At 37.5% G+C, this 18,475-nt stretch overlaps 2 protein-coding genes across 2 annotated transcripts in view; both read right to left on the reverse strand.

Moving 5' to 3' along the window:
- LOC126494978 (killer cell immunoglobulin-like receptor 3DL1) overlaps window positions 1-2,849 on the reverse strand; it is a 29,281-nt gene extending 26,432 nt beyond the window's left edge. Inside the window, exons 1-2 of the mRNA XM_050132564.1 lie at window positions 2,796-2,849; window positions 2,649-2,712 (exon numbers count right to left, since the gene is read on the reverse strand). Of these exons, the coding sequence (XP_049988521.1) occupies window positions 2,649-2,712; window positions 2,796-2,849 (118 nt within the window). The remainder of the gene's footprint in view (window positions 1-2,648; window positions 2,713-2,795) is intronic.
- Window positions 2,850-3,074: 225 nt separating this feature from the next.
- Window positions 3,075-13,868, reverse strand: LOC126494979 (killer cell immunoglobulin-like receptor 3DL1). The gene is made up of 5 exons (XM_050132565.1): window positions 13,817-13,868; window positions 13,374-13,409; window positions 7,704-8,009; window positions 5,466-5,759; window positions 3,075-3,229 (listed from the first exon to the last, which is right to left on the reverse strand). Exons 1-5 carry the CDS (start codon window positions 13,848-13,850, stop codon window positions 3,075-3,077), a joined length of 825 nt encoding a protein of 274 aa, XP_049988522.1. The 5' UTR covers window positions 13,851-13,868.
- Window positions 13,869-18,475: the final 4,607 nt, after the last annotated feature.

Consider the following 18,475-nt stretch of genomic DNA (forward strand, 5'->3'; position numbering starts at 1 on the left):
TCAAGGAAAACACACCATTGAAAAGAACGAAGATTTTAAGCAGACATGGCTGCCTCAGTGTCCTGACTATTGGATGTTCTTACCTGATGTTAAGAGCAACAAGGAAGCCACAGTCAGAGTTACACATGGGTCTACCTGAGATGAGAGGTCAGGCTGCCAATAGCATCCTTGGGCTCCATAGTCACTCCTCCCCAGGTATGGGCAGGCTGAGCAGGTCAACAGATACCAATGTACCATTGGATTAAACTGGCGAATCACAGAGCCCCAGAGGATCACTTCCTGGACTGATGCTTTAGCCTTTCAATTACAGACAGCCTAGCTGATGTGGCTAACCGAATGGGGGCGACAATTCCAGGTATCGGCAGTGGACACATTCATAGAGAGGCAAGGTTCAGATGACTCGGTGGGTAAAGTGCTTGCTGTACGAGAGTCAGAGTTCAGATCCCTTAGCACCCATAAAAACTCCAGGCCAGGAGGATACCTGATGTCCACCTTAGGCCTCCATACACATGTGCATAGGCAAGAGTACCCATGCTCACAAAGGCACATATACACAGAGGTTTGATTTTGGTAGTTTTAACGAATGTTAGTAGCCACAGTGTTCATTTTGCAAATGGCTTGGCAAACAGTGGTCTCACCCAGGAAAAGGGGCAGGGGGGATTTAGGAGTGATCACAGCATAGCTAGGTCCCCAGTCCGTTCTCAGGAACAGTACGTCTATCAGGATAGGAGAGGCTATGTGTAGCATCTAGCCACACCCAGACTCCAGCCCTGGAGTGTGTGAGAGCTGGAGCATCCTGGACCCAGCCAACCAATACACAGGCCTCCATCCAGACCAGAAGAGCCAAACTCCCAATAGAAAGCCACTTGGGACAAAATTAAAAGGCAGCGCTACATCATGTGTTCAACAGCCAAGCCCTGCTTCCCAGTTCTACAAATATGACCCCCTAGGACTATTTTGGTGAACTAATACATTTACTAGGATTATTTACAGGATCATGATGATATGGGAGTGAGTGTTTGTTCAGAGATTCAACAGTCTGGCCACTAACACATTTTAATAAAGCAGAGACTTTCATTCATATCTTGATAATAGATATACATCTGGGACAAGGGATTCCAAAATGCAGCCCCCAGACACCCCAGTCAGGTGATTTTAAAGGCAAGCAACTGAAGTTATATTCTGTCAACATGAAAGCAGAAGGCCATCTGGTACAAAAGAAGCTTTTTTATAGAAACAGAAAGAGAAGCTTTCCTAAAATTATACATGACCAGTCAATTACAAAAATGAACAACTAGCAAGCTTTAACATTTCAAGTACAATTTTGATTTATAGTTCTCTTAAGCTCAGAAATTTAAAACTTTTAAACATAAATGTAGCCATCAATATAACACTAACCATCCTAATGAATGAGGAGATTATTAAAGGTGGCTGTACCTCCATAACGTTGTGCCAAAATGGGTAGTCAATTGGAGGGTCTTCTCTGCTTTGCTATCATAATTACACATACATTTTTGGGGAAGGCACTGGTGAATCTGTGTGTGAGTCTTTTACGCTTTCAGGATCTTCCTGATACTTGTGAGGTTTTGTTTACTACCTGAATCTTAATAATTCTTCTTCCAATAGGCTTTGATTGACATGAGTTAATTTTTCAGGAGCACAGTAATAGAAATATGGGAGAAGCAGATGGTGTCTTACCTGAGTCACATTTTAGAAAATATTTTTCAATAGATAAGTCTATATTGAAAGATTCAGGAAAGACAAGGATTCATCAGATGCCTCTGATGAAAGAAGATTTTGACAAAGAGCATTTTGGATACACAGCACAGCATATGCTAAAGCCCTATGTTAAGTGTGGAACTCTGGAACGACATTAGAAGGAGTATTGAAAAGCCAATACAGGATAATTGGGTTTGATTATGATCAAAATAAAGATTCATGTAAGAAAATGTCTTGAGACTCAATGTGTTGTATAGCATTATTACATATTAGTAATATATACTAATAAAAGAGTGAGTCTGTTGCTGATATGAAAGTGTGAGATACTCAAATGATTACAGTTTCCAGTAGGTCTAGAATGTACAGCTATTTAGGTTTTACAGGTTGGTAGAAGTGAAAAGAAATAAATACCAATAGATTGAGGAAAACGTTTTGATTTCTATCTAAAGGAAAAGTGAGAGCCATAATATTTTTAAATGAAAGAAAGCCACATTCAGAGGCATACTGGAATAATTAATGATTGATGATCCTGAAGTTAGAGACCTCTGTTATGATTTCAATAATTGTTTCATTGCATCTGTTTGTTTGTGCTGCCAAAAGTGCTGTGGTCTCCACAGAAGAATTCTTCAGAACTTTCTTTGAGAACTCATGGGCTACAGATAATCTTTGTTCTTAGATTATTGTTTCATAACTACCATGTACACACTGATCTCTTTGCAAAATTCCTGGGTCTGCTTGGTATTGGGCATGGTCAATTGCTTGAATGTCCACTGTTCAAATTCTGTGTATGTCACCTCCAGCATTTCTTTTCTTTCATGTTCCTAGAAAGAGGTAAATGTTAAGTGATGTTGTATGCACATGTTATTACAGAGTAGGAGGGAATCCAGGCCTCATTGTATATGGAAGAGGGTGGGTACATGAGGGCCTACCTGTTTCATGTCCTTCTTGGTCATAGATGGCTGCATTTTTAGGGACGGAAGTAATTAGTAACATCTAAGAAAGCATTACTGCAAGTTCATTTCAAATACCAATGTATTAATGAGAGGTATGGTAAAACCCAAGTTGGCTCTTCTTACCCAGAGCAGAGTCAGCTGTTCTGCATCTCTGTGTTCTAAGCTCCATCTCATCATTTCGCTACACTACTAGTTCTCTCTTCAGTGTTCCTTCTCTTTCTTTCATAAAACTTCTCCTGGATATTAGCCTGCTTTGAATGTGAATATACAGTAGAGGTCTAGTCCCTAGTCTGGGGGCTGAGGGAAAGAACAAGGCTTATCTTTTCTGTTGGTAAAGCCCTACTTCAGTGACCCTGTCCTGAGCTAAGTAAATGAAGACCACACACCTGCATTTCTCCAGGCTCAGTTTCTCATGCTACTCAGATGACACTCACTGACTCCTTCCCGATCCTTATTCCTTTTGGCAGAGCACCGAGAATGAATGATGAACATGAGGAAGACAGCCATCATCAAAAATGACACTCTAATCAGAATATGCAGGAGTCCGTGATTATCTGCTGAAAGAGATGAATCCAATAAGTTGTCAGTCTTAGGACTAGTGTACTAAATTGCCTAATATTTAATGATAGAAGGATAAGTAATAGACTATTAATTTTTAGAACAAGATTCTTGAAGAACTGCTCTTATTCAGCTAAATGCACACAGTGTTAAAGTGACTCCTAATGGCTTTTCTTTAGACTACTATATTAATGTGTCATTCAGGGAAGTTTCTATTTGCAATAGGTGATCAGTACAGATACCCACAACTTGTTAAACTGCAGAAAATAAAACACTGTGGAATGCTTGGCTCTAACTGGGACATTTACACCACTTCCACTTCTACAAATCTTCAATGTTCATTGTGGAAAACAGTTGGGTCAAAATTAGCTAAATGAGCTTGATTATATTACCAAGAAGACTGTGTTGTGAACACAGGAAGACTGTAGTGGTATTTTGAAGAGGGATTCCCTTTGTATGCTGTGAATAGCATTGGTTAATAAAGAAGCTGTTTTGGGCCTGTGATAGGGTAGACCAGAGTTGGCGGGGAGAAGGACTAAATGAAGGTGAGGAGAAATAAGGCAGAGTCAGAGAGGAAACCATGTAACCTTGCCAGACACAGGTGCTGGAAACTTTACCCAGTAAGCAACAGCCTGGTGGCGATACACAGATTACTAGAACTGGGTTCAATTAAGATATAAGAGTTAGTCAATAAGAATCTAGAGCTAATGGGCCAAGCAGTGATTTAATTAATACAGTTTCTGTGTGATTATTTTGGATGGCTTGGAAACAAAGAAGTGGTTTTCCTACAACAACATTTCATTTGTAATTAATAAGTAAAGTTTGCTTGAAGATCAGAGAGTAAAACAGCCCCACTGGTCAGCCTTACAGACCAGGCAGTGGTAACACACACCTTTAATTTCAGTAATCACATTAGTTTGTCATAGAAACATGGTGGTGCACACTTTTAATCCTAGTGGTGCATGCCTTTATTCCCAGGCCTGGAGAGGATTATAAAACGGGAGAAGACAACTCTCAGACATAGTCTCATTCTGAGATTCATGGAGGCAGGATCACCTTTTGGGGCTAGGTTGAGGTAAGAGTCAGTGGCTGGCTGCTTTGCTTTTCAGACCCTCAGGTTGAACCCCAATTTCTGTCTTTGAGTTGTTATGAATCATGCCTCATAGGAAAGTTGCATGTTTGTACTCAAAAGCAGTTGTGACAGCACGCACAAGATCAGTAGATGCTCAAGCCAGACCAAATCCCATCATGCAGTGCGGATGTGGACATCAAGTCCCACTTTTAGTCAAGGAGATATAGGCAAACAATAACTGCTGGGAAAATTAGTTTCAAGAGTGTTGCTAAAGTAAGGTAGCCATGCGCCACTGGTAGGTCGCATGTCCACGAATATATGGGCAACACAAACTGAACTTCATGGGTAAAAAATATAACAGAGTTTGGTAGGTAGGTCCAGGAGGAGTTGAGAAAGTGGGTAAATGTGATCAAAGCACATTGTTTAAAATTATCAAATAGGGGCTGGAGAGATGGCTCAGAGTTTAAGAGTACTGGCTGCTCTTCCAGAGGTCCTGAGTTCAATTCCCAGCAACCACATGGTGGCTCACAACCATCTGTACTGAGATCTGGCGCGCCCTCCTCTGATGTGCGGGCATACATAGAGGCAGAATTTTGTATACATAATAAATAAATAAATCTTTAAAAAAAAAAAATAAAATTATCAAAGAAATAATACATATAAAATTATGAAGAATAAGAAACTAGATGGCATATGTCATATTACTATATGTTCTGTGTTTTAGCATATAAAATTCTCATAGTAAATATAATATGCATTATAGATATATATATGATATCAATGGCAGTAAGGAGGAACCTTTCAAAACACCCCAGGCTCTGTAACTATCTGCACTACAAAATGTTTTATGATTATTCTTTAGCTATATATTTCTATGGCTTCAGAGTATAAAATCCTGAGCAGACAGTCCTTCACCTTGCATGAAGAATTGTGCAGGTACACACACACACACACACACACACACACACACACACACACACACACACACATATATATATATATATATATATATATATATATATATCAATCAACAGGACTCATGGCAATGCTTCTTTTAAACTTCCTATGGGATTTTTCTCTTCATCATCAGTAGGATGCTTTTCACACATAGCTTTAGGATTTTATTAGTCTCAAAACATGAGATACTGATGAGGTTTTCTTACCTATTACAGGAAGGTAAAATGGGTCACTTGGGGATGACCACATATTGCAGGAGTTCCTGAAAGAGCCATAGCATCTATAGTTCTCTTCCTCTATCACAGGATCAAGAAGGAAGTTGGCCTGGAATGTTCCATTGTGACTCTGAACTGCAGGCAGTCCAAGTACCTGAGGCACCCCTTTCCTGGACAGATGGAACATGTCAAAATGGTGGTCAGAGGTGCAGGACAAGGTCATGTTCTCTCCTGGCACCACCACAGGGCCCATCATGGCTGACAGAGTAGGTTTCTTGTATAAACCTGAAAGGAAAGGGGCAGAGACAGTTAGAGGGGCAGTTCCTTATCAGTGTTCTCCTTAGTGTTCTATTTTCCTGCTTCCATTTCTGTGATCTCTCTCTCTCTCTCTCTCTCTCTCTCTCTCTCTCTCTCTCTCTCTCTCTCTCTCTCTCTCTCTCTCTTTCTACATTTCTCCCTGCCTCTTTATTCCTCTTCCTCTGCCTTCTTCAATCTTATCTTACTGTGTCTCTGACTTCACTGTGTTACACAAGCATTCTTTCCACCATTTTGCTTTTTGAGAGTTTCTTTGTCTAGTTGGATTCATTGGATCATGACCTGTGTATTTTAGATGTTTTTTATTAATATATTTTAATAGTATTTATTAATTGGCTTGATTATGAAATACTTTTGCATACAATGTTCATTTTTACAAACCTTTTTGCTTTCTTAAAGTAAAACACAGTTTCTTATTTCATGCCCTCTTTGTCTTTTGTGTGTGTATATATATATATATATATATATGATAGTGTATTATTTATCATATTAACACTAGTATTTTATATTGTTCTTCAGCTTCTTCTGATTCACTTCTCTTTCCCACTTTTTCTTTCTTATACCTTCAGGTTTTCCAAATGTTTTTTTTCCAATCAAAGGGTTTAATTAGAGGTACTTATTATTTTGTTTTAATTGGGGCATAAAGCAATGGACTTCATTAAGGCATCATCATACAGTGCATTCTGTTCATTTTCTTCCTACCCTATTCCTGTATGCCACTTTTGCTGGTTCTTCCTGGCATTGACCCTTCCATGGTATATGCATTCCTCCTATTTTCCCATCCCTCTTTGTTAATCTCCTTCCCTTTTTCATGGTTTGTTACCAATTTTATGACCTATAACTCCCTCATTCTATGTATATTAAAAATATAGAATCTGACTTCATTCTATGTAATTCATTTTCTATCTTGTCTCTTTTTCTGTATCCGTGTTAATGAATCTTTCTTTTCAAAGGACAGAATATTCCATAAATGTGTTTGTTTCCCTTATACAGGGGCCATGATGATCTTCCCTCCCTTGTAATATATTTACTGCTCAAGTGTAACCTATCATCTGCCTCCCTATCTCTGCTTTGAAATATCCAATATTTGCCATTATTACTTTATCATTCAAATATTTCATTCAACCATAAGATTTTTTGCAGGTTTTCTCTTTGCACACATGCAATGCTTACTATTTCCTCAACCCTTTCTATCTCTGAGCCTTACTCTCAGTCTCCCTGCCTGATGTATTATTTGTATTTATTTCCATTTCTCTGTATTATTTGTGTCTGTGTATCCAAGGCAGAACCACTATAGGATTTCTTTTACCCATCCTAGATGACTTTGTTTGGAACATGGGCTGACAACAGTTTGGAAATGTAGAGAACAGAGAGCGACTGGTGGTCTGTTCAATTCCCAGGGTTATGCTATCCTTGGATGAATAACCAGTCAACCACAAGAATGGAAGAACTGTCAAACTAGATAGAAATTTTTTGGGTGTCATCTGTACCAAGACCTCAGATCTCATGAAGAACCAACCACACTCAACACATAAACTTGGCTAAGACACACAATATGTCTATGTCTCCAGAAGATGTCTTGTGGAGGTAGAAAGTAAACACAATTCTGAATTGTTGAGGACATTAAATATTAGTAGAAGCATGATATTGTCACATCAAGCTCATCAAGTTACTCCCTTCTCTTTACATCTAGTTATGGATTCTTTGACATTCCTACATCTGTGCTTTACATTATAACTAATGATCTTTTCTTGTGTTTCCGTTTTCATTGTCTATGTCAGTAATATACTTCTACAGGCTGCCTTTCTCTAAGTTTCCAACCCTCCTATTTCCCACAACCTCCCGGAACTTCTAGTCTATAGAATAACTGTTCTGCATCACAGAGAGGATTAGGACCAAGTAGCACCTTCTTACCTGTGATCTTTATGTCAACAGAGTCACTGGATTCAGACCACTCATATGGTGTTTGCTTGTAAGAACCATAGCATGCGTAAGTCCCAGCATGGTCAGGTGTCACAGGACCTATTGGGAAGTTGGCATGGGATCCCCCAAGATGAGATTCTGCTGACAGCTGGAAAGAGTCCTTGATTACTCCCATTCTATGTGAAGTCAAAGTGAAAGTGTCAAACATGATCTCTGAATGGCACTTCAGTGTCACCTTCTTTCCTAATTTTACCAGGGGAGTTGGTAGGGCCAAAAGAAAAGGCTTCCTGTAGATTCCTAGGAATAAAAAGATTGTGAGTATGAACCTGCTATCAATCTATGTATCCCAGAATTCCTATGCTATTTTCCCCCTTAATATGTTCTTCCTGTTAGTGTTTTAGTGTCCTTTCCTTTTCTGTTTATATGTCTGCTTTGTTCACAGATTCCCCTATCTTTCTCGGATTATTTCCCACTTATTTGGCCCTGGTAGCAGCACAATATTTTCCAGTTGACTTATTGTGAGAATGTGTCATTTGAACATGTCTACCATAGCCAGTGCTGTCCCTTCTTAAGTTCAGGGAATGCAGAAAACATGGCAAGGATTTTGACATGCTCCTTCATGAGTCATTTTGAGCTACCTTTGACCAAGTATAATCCTTGACAAGATAAGAGAATCAGTAGTGAAGGTAGGTATCAGGCAGATACTTCTGACCTCTATGGTTCAAACTTCTCTAAGGCATTCCTGATCTAGAATCATTTGAATTGTTTCCTTCTAACATGTTGATGCATTACTTTACTATTTTCTTACTTTACTATTACTATTCCTTACTTTACTATTTTCTGTACATCCTTTCCCCAACTTTTAAGTTGTCCTTAATATGGGTCTCTGTATTCTTACCAGTCACTACAATACAATTATTACAAATGTGATTCTTAAAGAGAACACAAGTGTTCTTGTGGCCAGAAATCAGAAACAAACTCAGGTAGCATAAATCAATTTTCTGCAGGGATATGTTACTGCTCAAATCACTAGAAAGGAATCCATTTCCTTTTGCCTTCCATTTTTTTTAGAGGCCCAATGAATTTCTTGGCACTTGGAAACTTCCTCAACTATCAGAGTTAGAAGTAGGGTGTCCCCCTGATAATGCTTTGTACTGCAAACAAGTGAAGCAACTGCATTTTACTTCTTCTGTTTTATCAACACTTGTGGTTCTGCAGAGTCAGGATAATTGGGGATATTTTCCCATCCTGATGCCATCTTGTTGATAATGAGCTCCATCTTCAGGCCCAAGGTTTCCTTGTTTTATTCAAGACTCATTAAGCTTCAGGGAAAAGAATATACATGGCCGTGGGCATATTGTTATGCTCATCATAGCCTCCAGTTCCTTTGTTGAACATTCCTTTAGAATTATGAGACTCTGACTAAAACCTGTTTTATAAATTCTAAGGTGGGAATGGTTGGTGGAATGAAAATACACAACAAATGATGTGGAAAACAAATATGATCTCTGACCTGAAATTATGATCTTCAGAGGGTCACTGTATGATGAAAGTTCATCATGGTATTGATGTATATAATTATAGCATCTGTAGGTTCCTGCATATGCTGGAGTCACAGGTCCCAAGAAAAGTGGCTTCTTGAATATTTTGTTATGGAACTGAGGAATAGGAGTTCCATGTTCTTTGTACAGCTTGAATGATTTAGACTCACTGTGAGTGTCACAAGTAAGGGTCACATACTGTCCCTGAGAAACAACATGGCTTGGCCAAGCAGACAGTGAAGATTTGTTACTAATTCCTGTAGAAAGATACCCAGAGTAAAATATTTAGTGATCCATCTTCATTCCTGAGAGGTGAAGGTGTTACTTCTTTGGGGTTAATTGTTTGATACTTTTCTCTGAACTGAAACATTGGTTTCGATATTAGAGCTTCAAAGGCTCAAGGGACTCAAGAGGTAAACAAACATCAATGTATTGAAGAGCTGAAACTTGCAAGGTTCACCAGTGGCCCTTCCCACTCCATAGAAACTGTAAGTTAGTTTTCCTGCTGAATTCTAAAAGGAGTTGCTAGCAAGTTGTGCAGGGAGCTCCATGGTTTTGGCTTTCATGATAATCACCCATATTGAGGTGCACTTTCAGTAATGCTTTTGAGTCATCCCTTTTTTTCTACAAATAAACCCTTATCCATACTGCTATTAGTAATCTCAGCAGACACACAGGTTCAAAGGTTTGGACATTGATGCAATCATTGTTTGGTCTGTCCTGGGTTTCCTTTATGGGGTGACCATAACTGCATGTGTTGTGTCTTCCCAAGGGAAGTCTCAAACGAAATAGGTTCATTTTCATGGAATGTATGTCTCCAAATCACTATAAAGATATGGAGTGTCTTTCTATGCTAGTATTTGTTAGTTGAGAATTATGAGTAAGTATTAAATAATGAAGTAGATTTGATCATGAAAAAATGAAATCTAAAAAGAAATTATATCAGATGACTAGAGGGAAAACTCATTTATGAGATCACAGATAGGAATTATGGCCACTAAGTTAAAGAAAAAGGAATGCTGTTGACTCACCTTCAGTGACTCGAAATCTAACAATACTGGGTTATAAATACACTGTGAATTTTCTAGACCTCAGGAGCGAGGGGAGTCTGCCCTTAGGACCACAGAACTGAGAAAACTGACAACAAAAGAGTAGGCATGAGTCCTTTGTACTACTCTGCCCCTTATGTACTCTTCTACAGAGCTTCATTCACAGATGTCACACCAGATCATGTTTCTACACTGAGTGACAAGTTAGAGGCAGACATATAGTTTCTCAACCATTTCAAGGTTCTTTCCTTTTACATGTGAAATATTGAGGGAATAGCATTGTTCTGCTTCTTTGGATACTTGGTGATAAAAAGTATTTGGACTCCTGATTGTCAACAAATGAATCTTGGTCATTCTTCCCTATCCACTTGGTAGATGTATTTGAGAAAAAAAGACAGTTGCAAAACACTGCAATGAAGACAATGTATACTCCTAACAGTGTGGGCATCTTGTAACACTGCTCAAATAGATGCTTTTAAGTACCCCAGTGAAAAATTGTCCCTCATCATGGAATGTGGCCAGTAACTTATTGTACCAGGAAGGTCAGCTCCCAAAAGCATCTGATCTCAAAACAGAGGAGGCAAGGTAGTGAAACATGGAAAATTGACACCAATGTCATCCTGTCCAGGGTTGCAACCAATTTACCCAAATCCATTCTCAGGTTAGAATTAATAGTAAAGGTCTATTAACATCTACAGAACATCTACATGTGACAGAGGTGATGGTTCTCTTCAATATGAAGGTGTCTTTGTATGAACTTGCACATGAAAATCAGAGAAGTCAAACATGCCAGAGAACAATGCAGAGGCCCTGGAAGTAAATACAGAGGAAAGGAAGATCTATGAAGCCCACAACAGATAATTCACTGCAGTATTTCTAAAACAGTGACAGAATTATAAGACACCATGAGTAAAGATTGGTAACTAGAACAAGACATTAGAGAGATGTCACATTTTTTATGGTCTGTGTAACATCACTCATATTTTCTAAGTCCATGTATTTTTTTGAACATATCATGGTTTCATTCTTACTTACCACTGAAAAGTATTATAGAGTGTACATATGAGACATTTTTGTTATCTCTTCATCAGCTGAAAGATATTCATGTTGTTTGCTTTTCTTAGAATTGAGCATAGAGCATCAAGAAATTTGATTGGGGAATTATCCATGGCATAGGATATCAAGTTCCTCAGATATAGACATAGATAGAAATGATGCAAATATAGTACTCATATATGAAAGTCTCAAGAAATTAAATTTAAAAGGAGTAGTCTTTTATAAAAGAATGAGAGAGTGTCTAACTATATAAAATCAAACTCTATAAAGTTTGGAAATAAATCATTAAACAACAGAAAAAAATTGGTATCATTCATCTTAATTAAAGCATGCAACTACTGAATTTGACACGTTTGTGGACCTGCTTGTTGTCTAAGGAGGTAAAGTCTGTTGCTGTTATGTCTGACTTTCTGGGTTCCATTGCTGGGCCCATGTGGTGAAAAGAAAAAACTGATTTCAGAAGGTTGTCCTCTGACACACACTTGTGCTATAGCAAAAGTACACCCAACACCCAATACACACACACACACAGAAAGAGAGAGAGAGAGATTCAAATGTATAAGCATACACAAAACACGAGTGTATATGTCTGTGGGTGCATTAAAAAATTAATCAAATGTTTTAAAATTACATGTGATAAAATAGGAGAATGAGTGTTCTTAGATCAGGCATTATATAATCTGATGGGTAGAATGAATGTACAATGAAGAAGAATGACAGGATTTTTTTTGATACCATCCCAATACCAAATAATTAGTCACAAAAATTACAAAAGGATAAAGTAACACAGTGATTTCCTTGTGTGTATAGAGGTGTGGAACTAGGATGAGTTTAGGCAGGACAGTTAATGTAATTAAAATAAATTGCATAAAATTATCAAAGAATTAGCAAAACAATATGAAAAATACAAGAATAACAGTTAATAAAAATAAGCAGAATAACTGTAGAGAAGAGAGTATAGAAAACTCTTAAACCTGGAGTAAAATGACCGTGATCAAGTCCAAGAAGGTCATGGAACACAAAAGAAATTTATCTCAAATAATCATGATCTCAGAACATATTGCTATTGTAAGAGATCTTGAAGTCAGAATGATAAGAGATCTTGAAGTCAGAATGATAAGAGAAGCAAAGAACACATGAGGGACTTCAAATATAGGCAATGGCTGAGTTCTGAGCAAAGACCTACGAGCCACAAGAGACCAGCATGGTGATATCAATGAAATGAGTGTAACAAAGAAAGAGTCTGCTCTACATGTCAGCAACACTGTTATTTAGAAATACAGATTATGAATTCTTTTTAAAAAATAGTAGCAAACAGAGTCAACAACCATAAGCCCTTGAGATATTGTGGAGTCCTTCAAGCTGAAAGGGAAGTCTGCTAATGAGAAGTGTGAGAACATCTTCATGTAGAGAATGTAGAAGTAACTCACTAAAAGCAAGCCAAAATAATAGGCTGCAATATTTTGCAGGTGGTACACAAATTCTTTCTGTAGCATCATGTTTGAAGACAAAATTAATAACTTCAGTCATTTGTCAAGTGAAAAATGTATTTGAAAGTCATAAATTATAACAAAATCTCAAAGTATTTGGGAGTGATCAGTTCAGATATAGCAAAGGAGAAGCTTATTTTTAATTAAAAATGTTTATTCTCCAAGTATTATGGCACACTCTTCCAATCTTAGCATTTGGGTGGCAAAAACAGGCAAATATCTGAGTTCATGGGCAGCCTGCTCTACAAAGTGTGCTCTAGAAGAGTCAGGGCCACATGAAAAAAACCTGTGTTGAAAAACCAAAAAAAAAGTTTATCTGATTAAAGTTGATGTCTAACTCAATCGAGGGCAGTGTCTGAGAGTATCTCAGAGAGAACTGGGAGGCAGGTTTCTAGCGTCCAAACTTCAAAGTTCAGAAAACTTACCAAAGAGTCCCTAACGGAAACCACTCTCCAAAACCTCATAATGAAGGCTCTACTGCTAGAGTGAAATTTATCTATTCGATGGTTTTAAGGATGGACTCACCTAGTTTTGCCAACGGAGTCAGGAGTAGGAAGAAGCCTAGAAAGAAAAACTCATGATGGATGATCTATCTCCTTCCAATAACCTGGTGATCTTAACTCCCCATCCCTGCTGGGCCTTTGTACAGCAGAACCAGAGTTCACTTTTTTTGTCGTTGTTGTTGCTTTTGAGACACGGTTTCTCTGTGTAACATTCCCTAGCTATCTTGGAGCTAGCTCTTGTACACTAGCCTGGCCTCAAACTCACAGAGATCTGCCTGCCTCTGCCTCCCCAGTGCTGGGATTAAAGGTGTGTACTATCATTGTCTAGCCCAGAGGTCACTTTGAAAAATGAACTTATGCACCATTATCTACTAGGAAAGCCAGAGTTTCTGTCGTGGATGGGTCCAGCCTCCCAGGAGATTTCCACCCTGTTTTTCCACACCCTTCATTCCCAGCAGGACTCACCAATAGACACAAGGTTTAGGAGCACGGACAGCATGGTGTTGATTCAGTTGACCAGGGGCAGAGCCAGAATAAAGCTTACAGGATGTCGTGAGTGGCTTGAAGTATCTATCTAACCACGACACGGAAAGCTGACTAACAGAGCACATCCGCTTTCACCCTGTGTTCATTAATTTTTTCCAGACATGGTTTCTCTGTAGCCTTGGCTAGCCGGGAATGCATTTTGTGAGTAGGTTGATTTTGAATTCAAAGATTACCTGAGAGTGTCGCACAAGTGCTTGTATTAAAGATGTGTTTCCCCATAGGTGGGTTCACAAACACTCCCTCTTTTACCATAGTTATGATGGACCACAGCTTCTTGGAAATTGTTCAGATTACAGATCCTCAGTCACAACATGTACCATGACGACAACTGAGCTGCATCCTGGGCCCAACACCTTTTATTCAAATAATCAATTTGATTATTATACTAAAAGTTTACATGTTGTTACTTTTTAAATCTGAGACCCAATGCTTCCTCTGGTGTCCTGTGAAAAATGTCAGCAGTCCTAATGTCTCTATCAAGATGATTCTGCTGGTAATAATGCTGTGTTGGGTTATAATCATTCAATAATTTGCTTGATTGTCTAGTTTTTAGAATAATAAAATTCCACTTCTTTTCAAAATCAAAGAAATAAAGCAAGTATAGTTTTTCTTTAAGTGAAATTTATTTTAAAATGTAGCATACATATTCTTTAAAAACTGTTTTATTTTATTTTATATGTTAATATGTGCATGTGGATTGTGGTGCTTTGTTCGGCCAGAAGAGGGCACTGATAAGATACCCTGGAGCTGGTGTCACAGGCAATTGTGAGCCTCCTGGTGTTGGCATAGGGAACTAATTTGTGTCCTTTGCAAGAGCAGAACAGACTCTTTACCTCTGAGCCCTACACCCTTACAATTCCTTACCTCAAACTCTAGATATACATTTATTATATTGTGCTATTTCATTTCATTGTTGAATGGTTAAAATTTCTGAGTATGTTTAATGTTGAATATGTTCAATTTGACAAGTTGTTTTAATTTTTTCTGATATTTTTTTTATTTTACAAAGCTTATTCCTGAAGCTATAGCCCTTTTTCTTTATTTCTGTAGGATGTATTAAATAAATGACAATGAACCTAGATAAGAAACTTTAATACGCTTATTACGTATATCTAGAAAAATCTGTCAGAAGCCAAGAAGCTGCAAGACATTGCAAAGAAATGGAGTGCAGTAGGCATTTAGAGTGTATATCATCTGCCATAATTCATCATATTGTTAGACATTTTCTTATGCAGTATTCTGTATTTCTTAAGTTAAAATTTTATTAATATATTTTTATATTAATTATAGTTATACCATTCCTCCTTCTCTTACCCTTCTTAATGTTTCCTATATGCCTCTTCTGTTCTCTCAAATTCATTTTATCTTTAACTAACTTTCCATATCTACAAACACACACACACAAAGACACATATACAGATATATTTATCTTAATAAATATATAAATACAACCTGTTTAGGCTGTATATTATTTATATGTAAATATTTTAAGACTGACTCCATTTCAAAGAGTTGCAATCTCATAATAAACCCTCTGTTCCTTTGGTTCTTATATTATAGTCTTTCTTCCTTGTCTTTCATGATGTTTCCTGAGCTTTATATGTAGAAGTGCTATTATTGACAGATCAGCTAAGACTGAACACCAAACAATTACCTGTTATCTGTATTTTTGTTGATTTCTGTATTTTAATGGTTTTTGTCTGAGGCTATAAGATGTTTGATGAGGTGTAAGAACTATATTTATCTGCAAGTACAAGGATAAGTATTTAGATTGTAATTAGAAATTATGCTTATTTAGTAAAGTTGCTGTAGATTTCAAAATTAATAAAGGCACTAGCCCTGGACAGTTGGTTAGATTTCCAGAACCAGGCAATATTTCCTCATATTTTAGAAGACCTTAAGTCCAATTACACCACTATTATGAACCATTAAGGTACATGTTCCCATATTGGACCCTTAGGGTTACCCTTAGGGTACCATGTTTGTCATGAAGAGATTAAACAAGCCTTCAATCCTTCATCTTCAGAAATGTTGAACCATCAGCAATAGCTTCCTAGTAATGCTTCTTGAAGATAAGTGGTCCAATGTGCCCACATGACTAGCTTTAAAAGTAATTACATGTGTCTTGGAGGGATGGATCAGTGATTGAAAGACCTGCCATGTAAGTCTGATGACTTTGGATCCATCCCAGGAAATCATTTAAAGTTGCAAGTACTAATGCCACAATGTGGTCCACTTACCTCCACATGCATTATAGAAATCACCACACCTTTACTCTACTTTTTCATCACAATACTCCATTAGTAGTAAGTATCTTACCTAGAGTACAAACAATAGTACTCAGGATCTCTGTTGTTGCTTCAAGATGCTAAGGGGAGGTGAGTGAACAACATTGTGACACTAACATTTGCTCTTTTAGTTTTCTTTTTATTAAAAATATATTTTCCCACGTATAAAATATACTGATTATGTTTTTTTTTCCTTTGCTGTACTCCTCCAAGTTCCTCCATACCTTCTGTCCAATCTGAATTCATTCCCTTTCTGTCTTTTCTTAGTAAACAAACAGGATTTTAAGAGATAATAATAAAATATGAGAAAACAAAATATGGTAAGGGAAAATAAAACTATCACATCAAATTTGGATAAGACATAAAAACAAGAGGAAAACAGCCAAAGAGAAGGTACAAAAATCAGAGACCCACATATATACACACTTAGGAATCACACTGAGAACCCTAAGTTTGAAGCCATAACACATATGCATAGGACACCTACACATCTTGTGTATGCTGCTCTCTGGTCTCTGAGTTCATATGAGCTTTGATCATGTTGCAGAAGAAACATGGTTCTCAATATGTGGGTGAGGACCCCTTTGTGATCAAATGACCCTTTCAGTTGGGTTGCATGTCAGAAATCTGGCATATCAGATATTTACATTGAAATTCATAACAGTATCAAATTTTAGTTATGAAGTAGCAACAGAAATAATTTTATGATTTGTGGTCATCACACCATGAAGAACATGTTGCAACTTTATAAAGGTTGAAAATCACTGATTCAAAGTGTCTGCTAACTTCCTGCATGCCATCCTCTCTGGCTCTTACATTCTTTTTGTTTCCTCTTTCTCTGTGTTCAGTGAGCCCTTAGGGAAGTGCTTTGATGGAGTGAGTCATCTGTTTAGGACTTGGAGTGCAGGTACTCATCTGAATATAGGAGAATATCATTAGGAGTCATTTTATTGCTACTTTTACTTTTAAAGATTCCTAGTATTTCTTATAACCTAGGTCCCTGGGATATCTGGTCTCTGGTTCATGGTCACCTGAGCAATGTTGGGTATGGGTTTTGCCTTGTGTAACAAGCTTAAATCAAGCCACACATTGGTTTATTACTCTCATATGTCATCAAAGCCCTAGCATATCTTTTATACATGACATTAATGTCAATCAAAGATTTGTGGCTGGGTTGGTATTTATGCTTGGTAGTGTGTAGAGTATATTTGTGTACCTAAGATGCTAGAGCATAGGTGTGAAGCTTTATGTAAGTATCAAATCGACTTCCCTATGTTTACTGAGTTGTGTCTTTAGCATTAGAGCCTTGTTGTCAATTTGTGAAGAACAACTTATAGTCTTGGTAACATCTGGTGTTGTTTGGATTCCCATGGGATCCCTTTGGCCAACATCTCAATTTGTTGTAACCTATTCCTGGTGCTGGAGCATCTTTAAGTTGACAAGAACTATCTTGTTAGAACTCTGTCTCCTCCATTTTAGACAACTTCATTTAGCTCTCCTTCATATATGTACATATTTTACAAAGCTTCTACTCTATTTGGCTTTATTACCTCTCAAATGACCCAAATTTTAGCTGTCTCTTCTCAAATTTTCTTTCTTATTCTCCTGTACCTCTTCCTCCACACTTGATTTCCTATTCTTGTACCCCCATTTCCCATAACCATCTATTTTATCTCCCTTTTACAGATGATGCATATGTGACCCTGGTCCATTTATCTGAATTAACCTCTGGATTCAAGGATGTAGCTTGGTTATCATTAATTAAACAGTTAATATCAACATATAAGCAAATGCATAACATATTGTCTTTCTGAGTCTGGCTTATTTCACTCAGTATGAGTTTTTCTAGTTGTATCCATTTACTAGTAAATTTTATGTTGTTACCTGTTTTTAACTTCTGAGTAATAATTCAGTGTGTAAATATACCTTATTTTCTTCATTCATTTTCTGGTTGAGGAGCATCTATGTTGTTTCCAAACACTAGCTGGTGTGTATTGAGCAATAATGAATGTATCTGAGCCAGAATCTCTTTGGTAGGATGGAATTCTTTGGGTATATGTCTAAGTGTAATAGAGCTGTGTCTTGATATATATTGATTCACATTTTCCTTAAAACCCAACACTCTGATTTCAACAGTGGCTGTACAATTTTGCACTCCCATTTGTAATAAATGAGTGTTTTCTTTGATTCACTTCCTCACCAACATGAGCTGTCACCTGTTTTATTTACCTTATCCATTCTGACAGTCATATTATGGAATCTTTACACAGTTCTTTAAGTGATTTTCAGC

Source organism: Alexandromys fortis, unplaced genomic scaffold (genome assembly GCF_014885135.2).
Source record: "Alexandromys fortis isolate MF-2015 unplaced genomic scaffold, M_Fortis_MF-2015_v1.1 scaffold_413, whole genome shotgun sequence".
Classification (NCBI taxonomy): domain Eukaryota; kingdom Metazoa; phylum Chordata; class Mammalia; order Rodentia; family Cricetidae; genus Alexandromys; species Alexandromys fortis.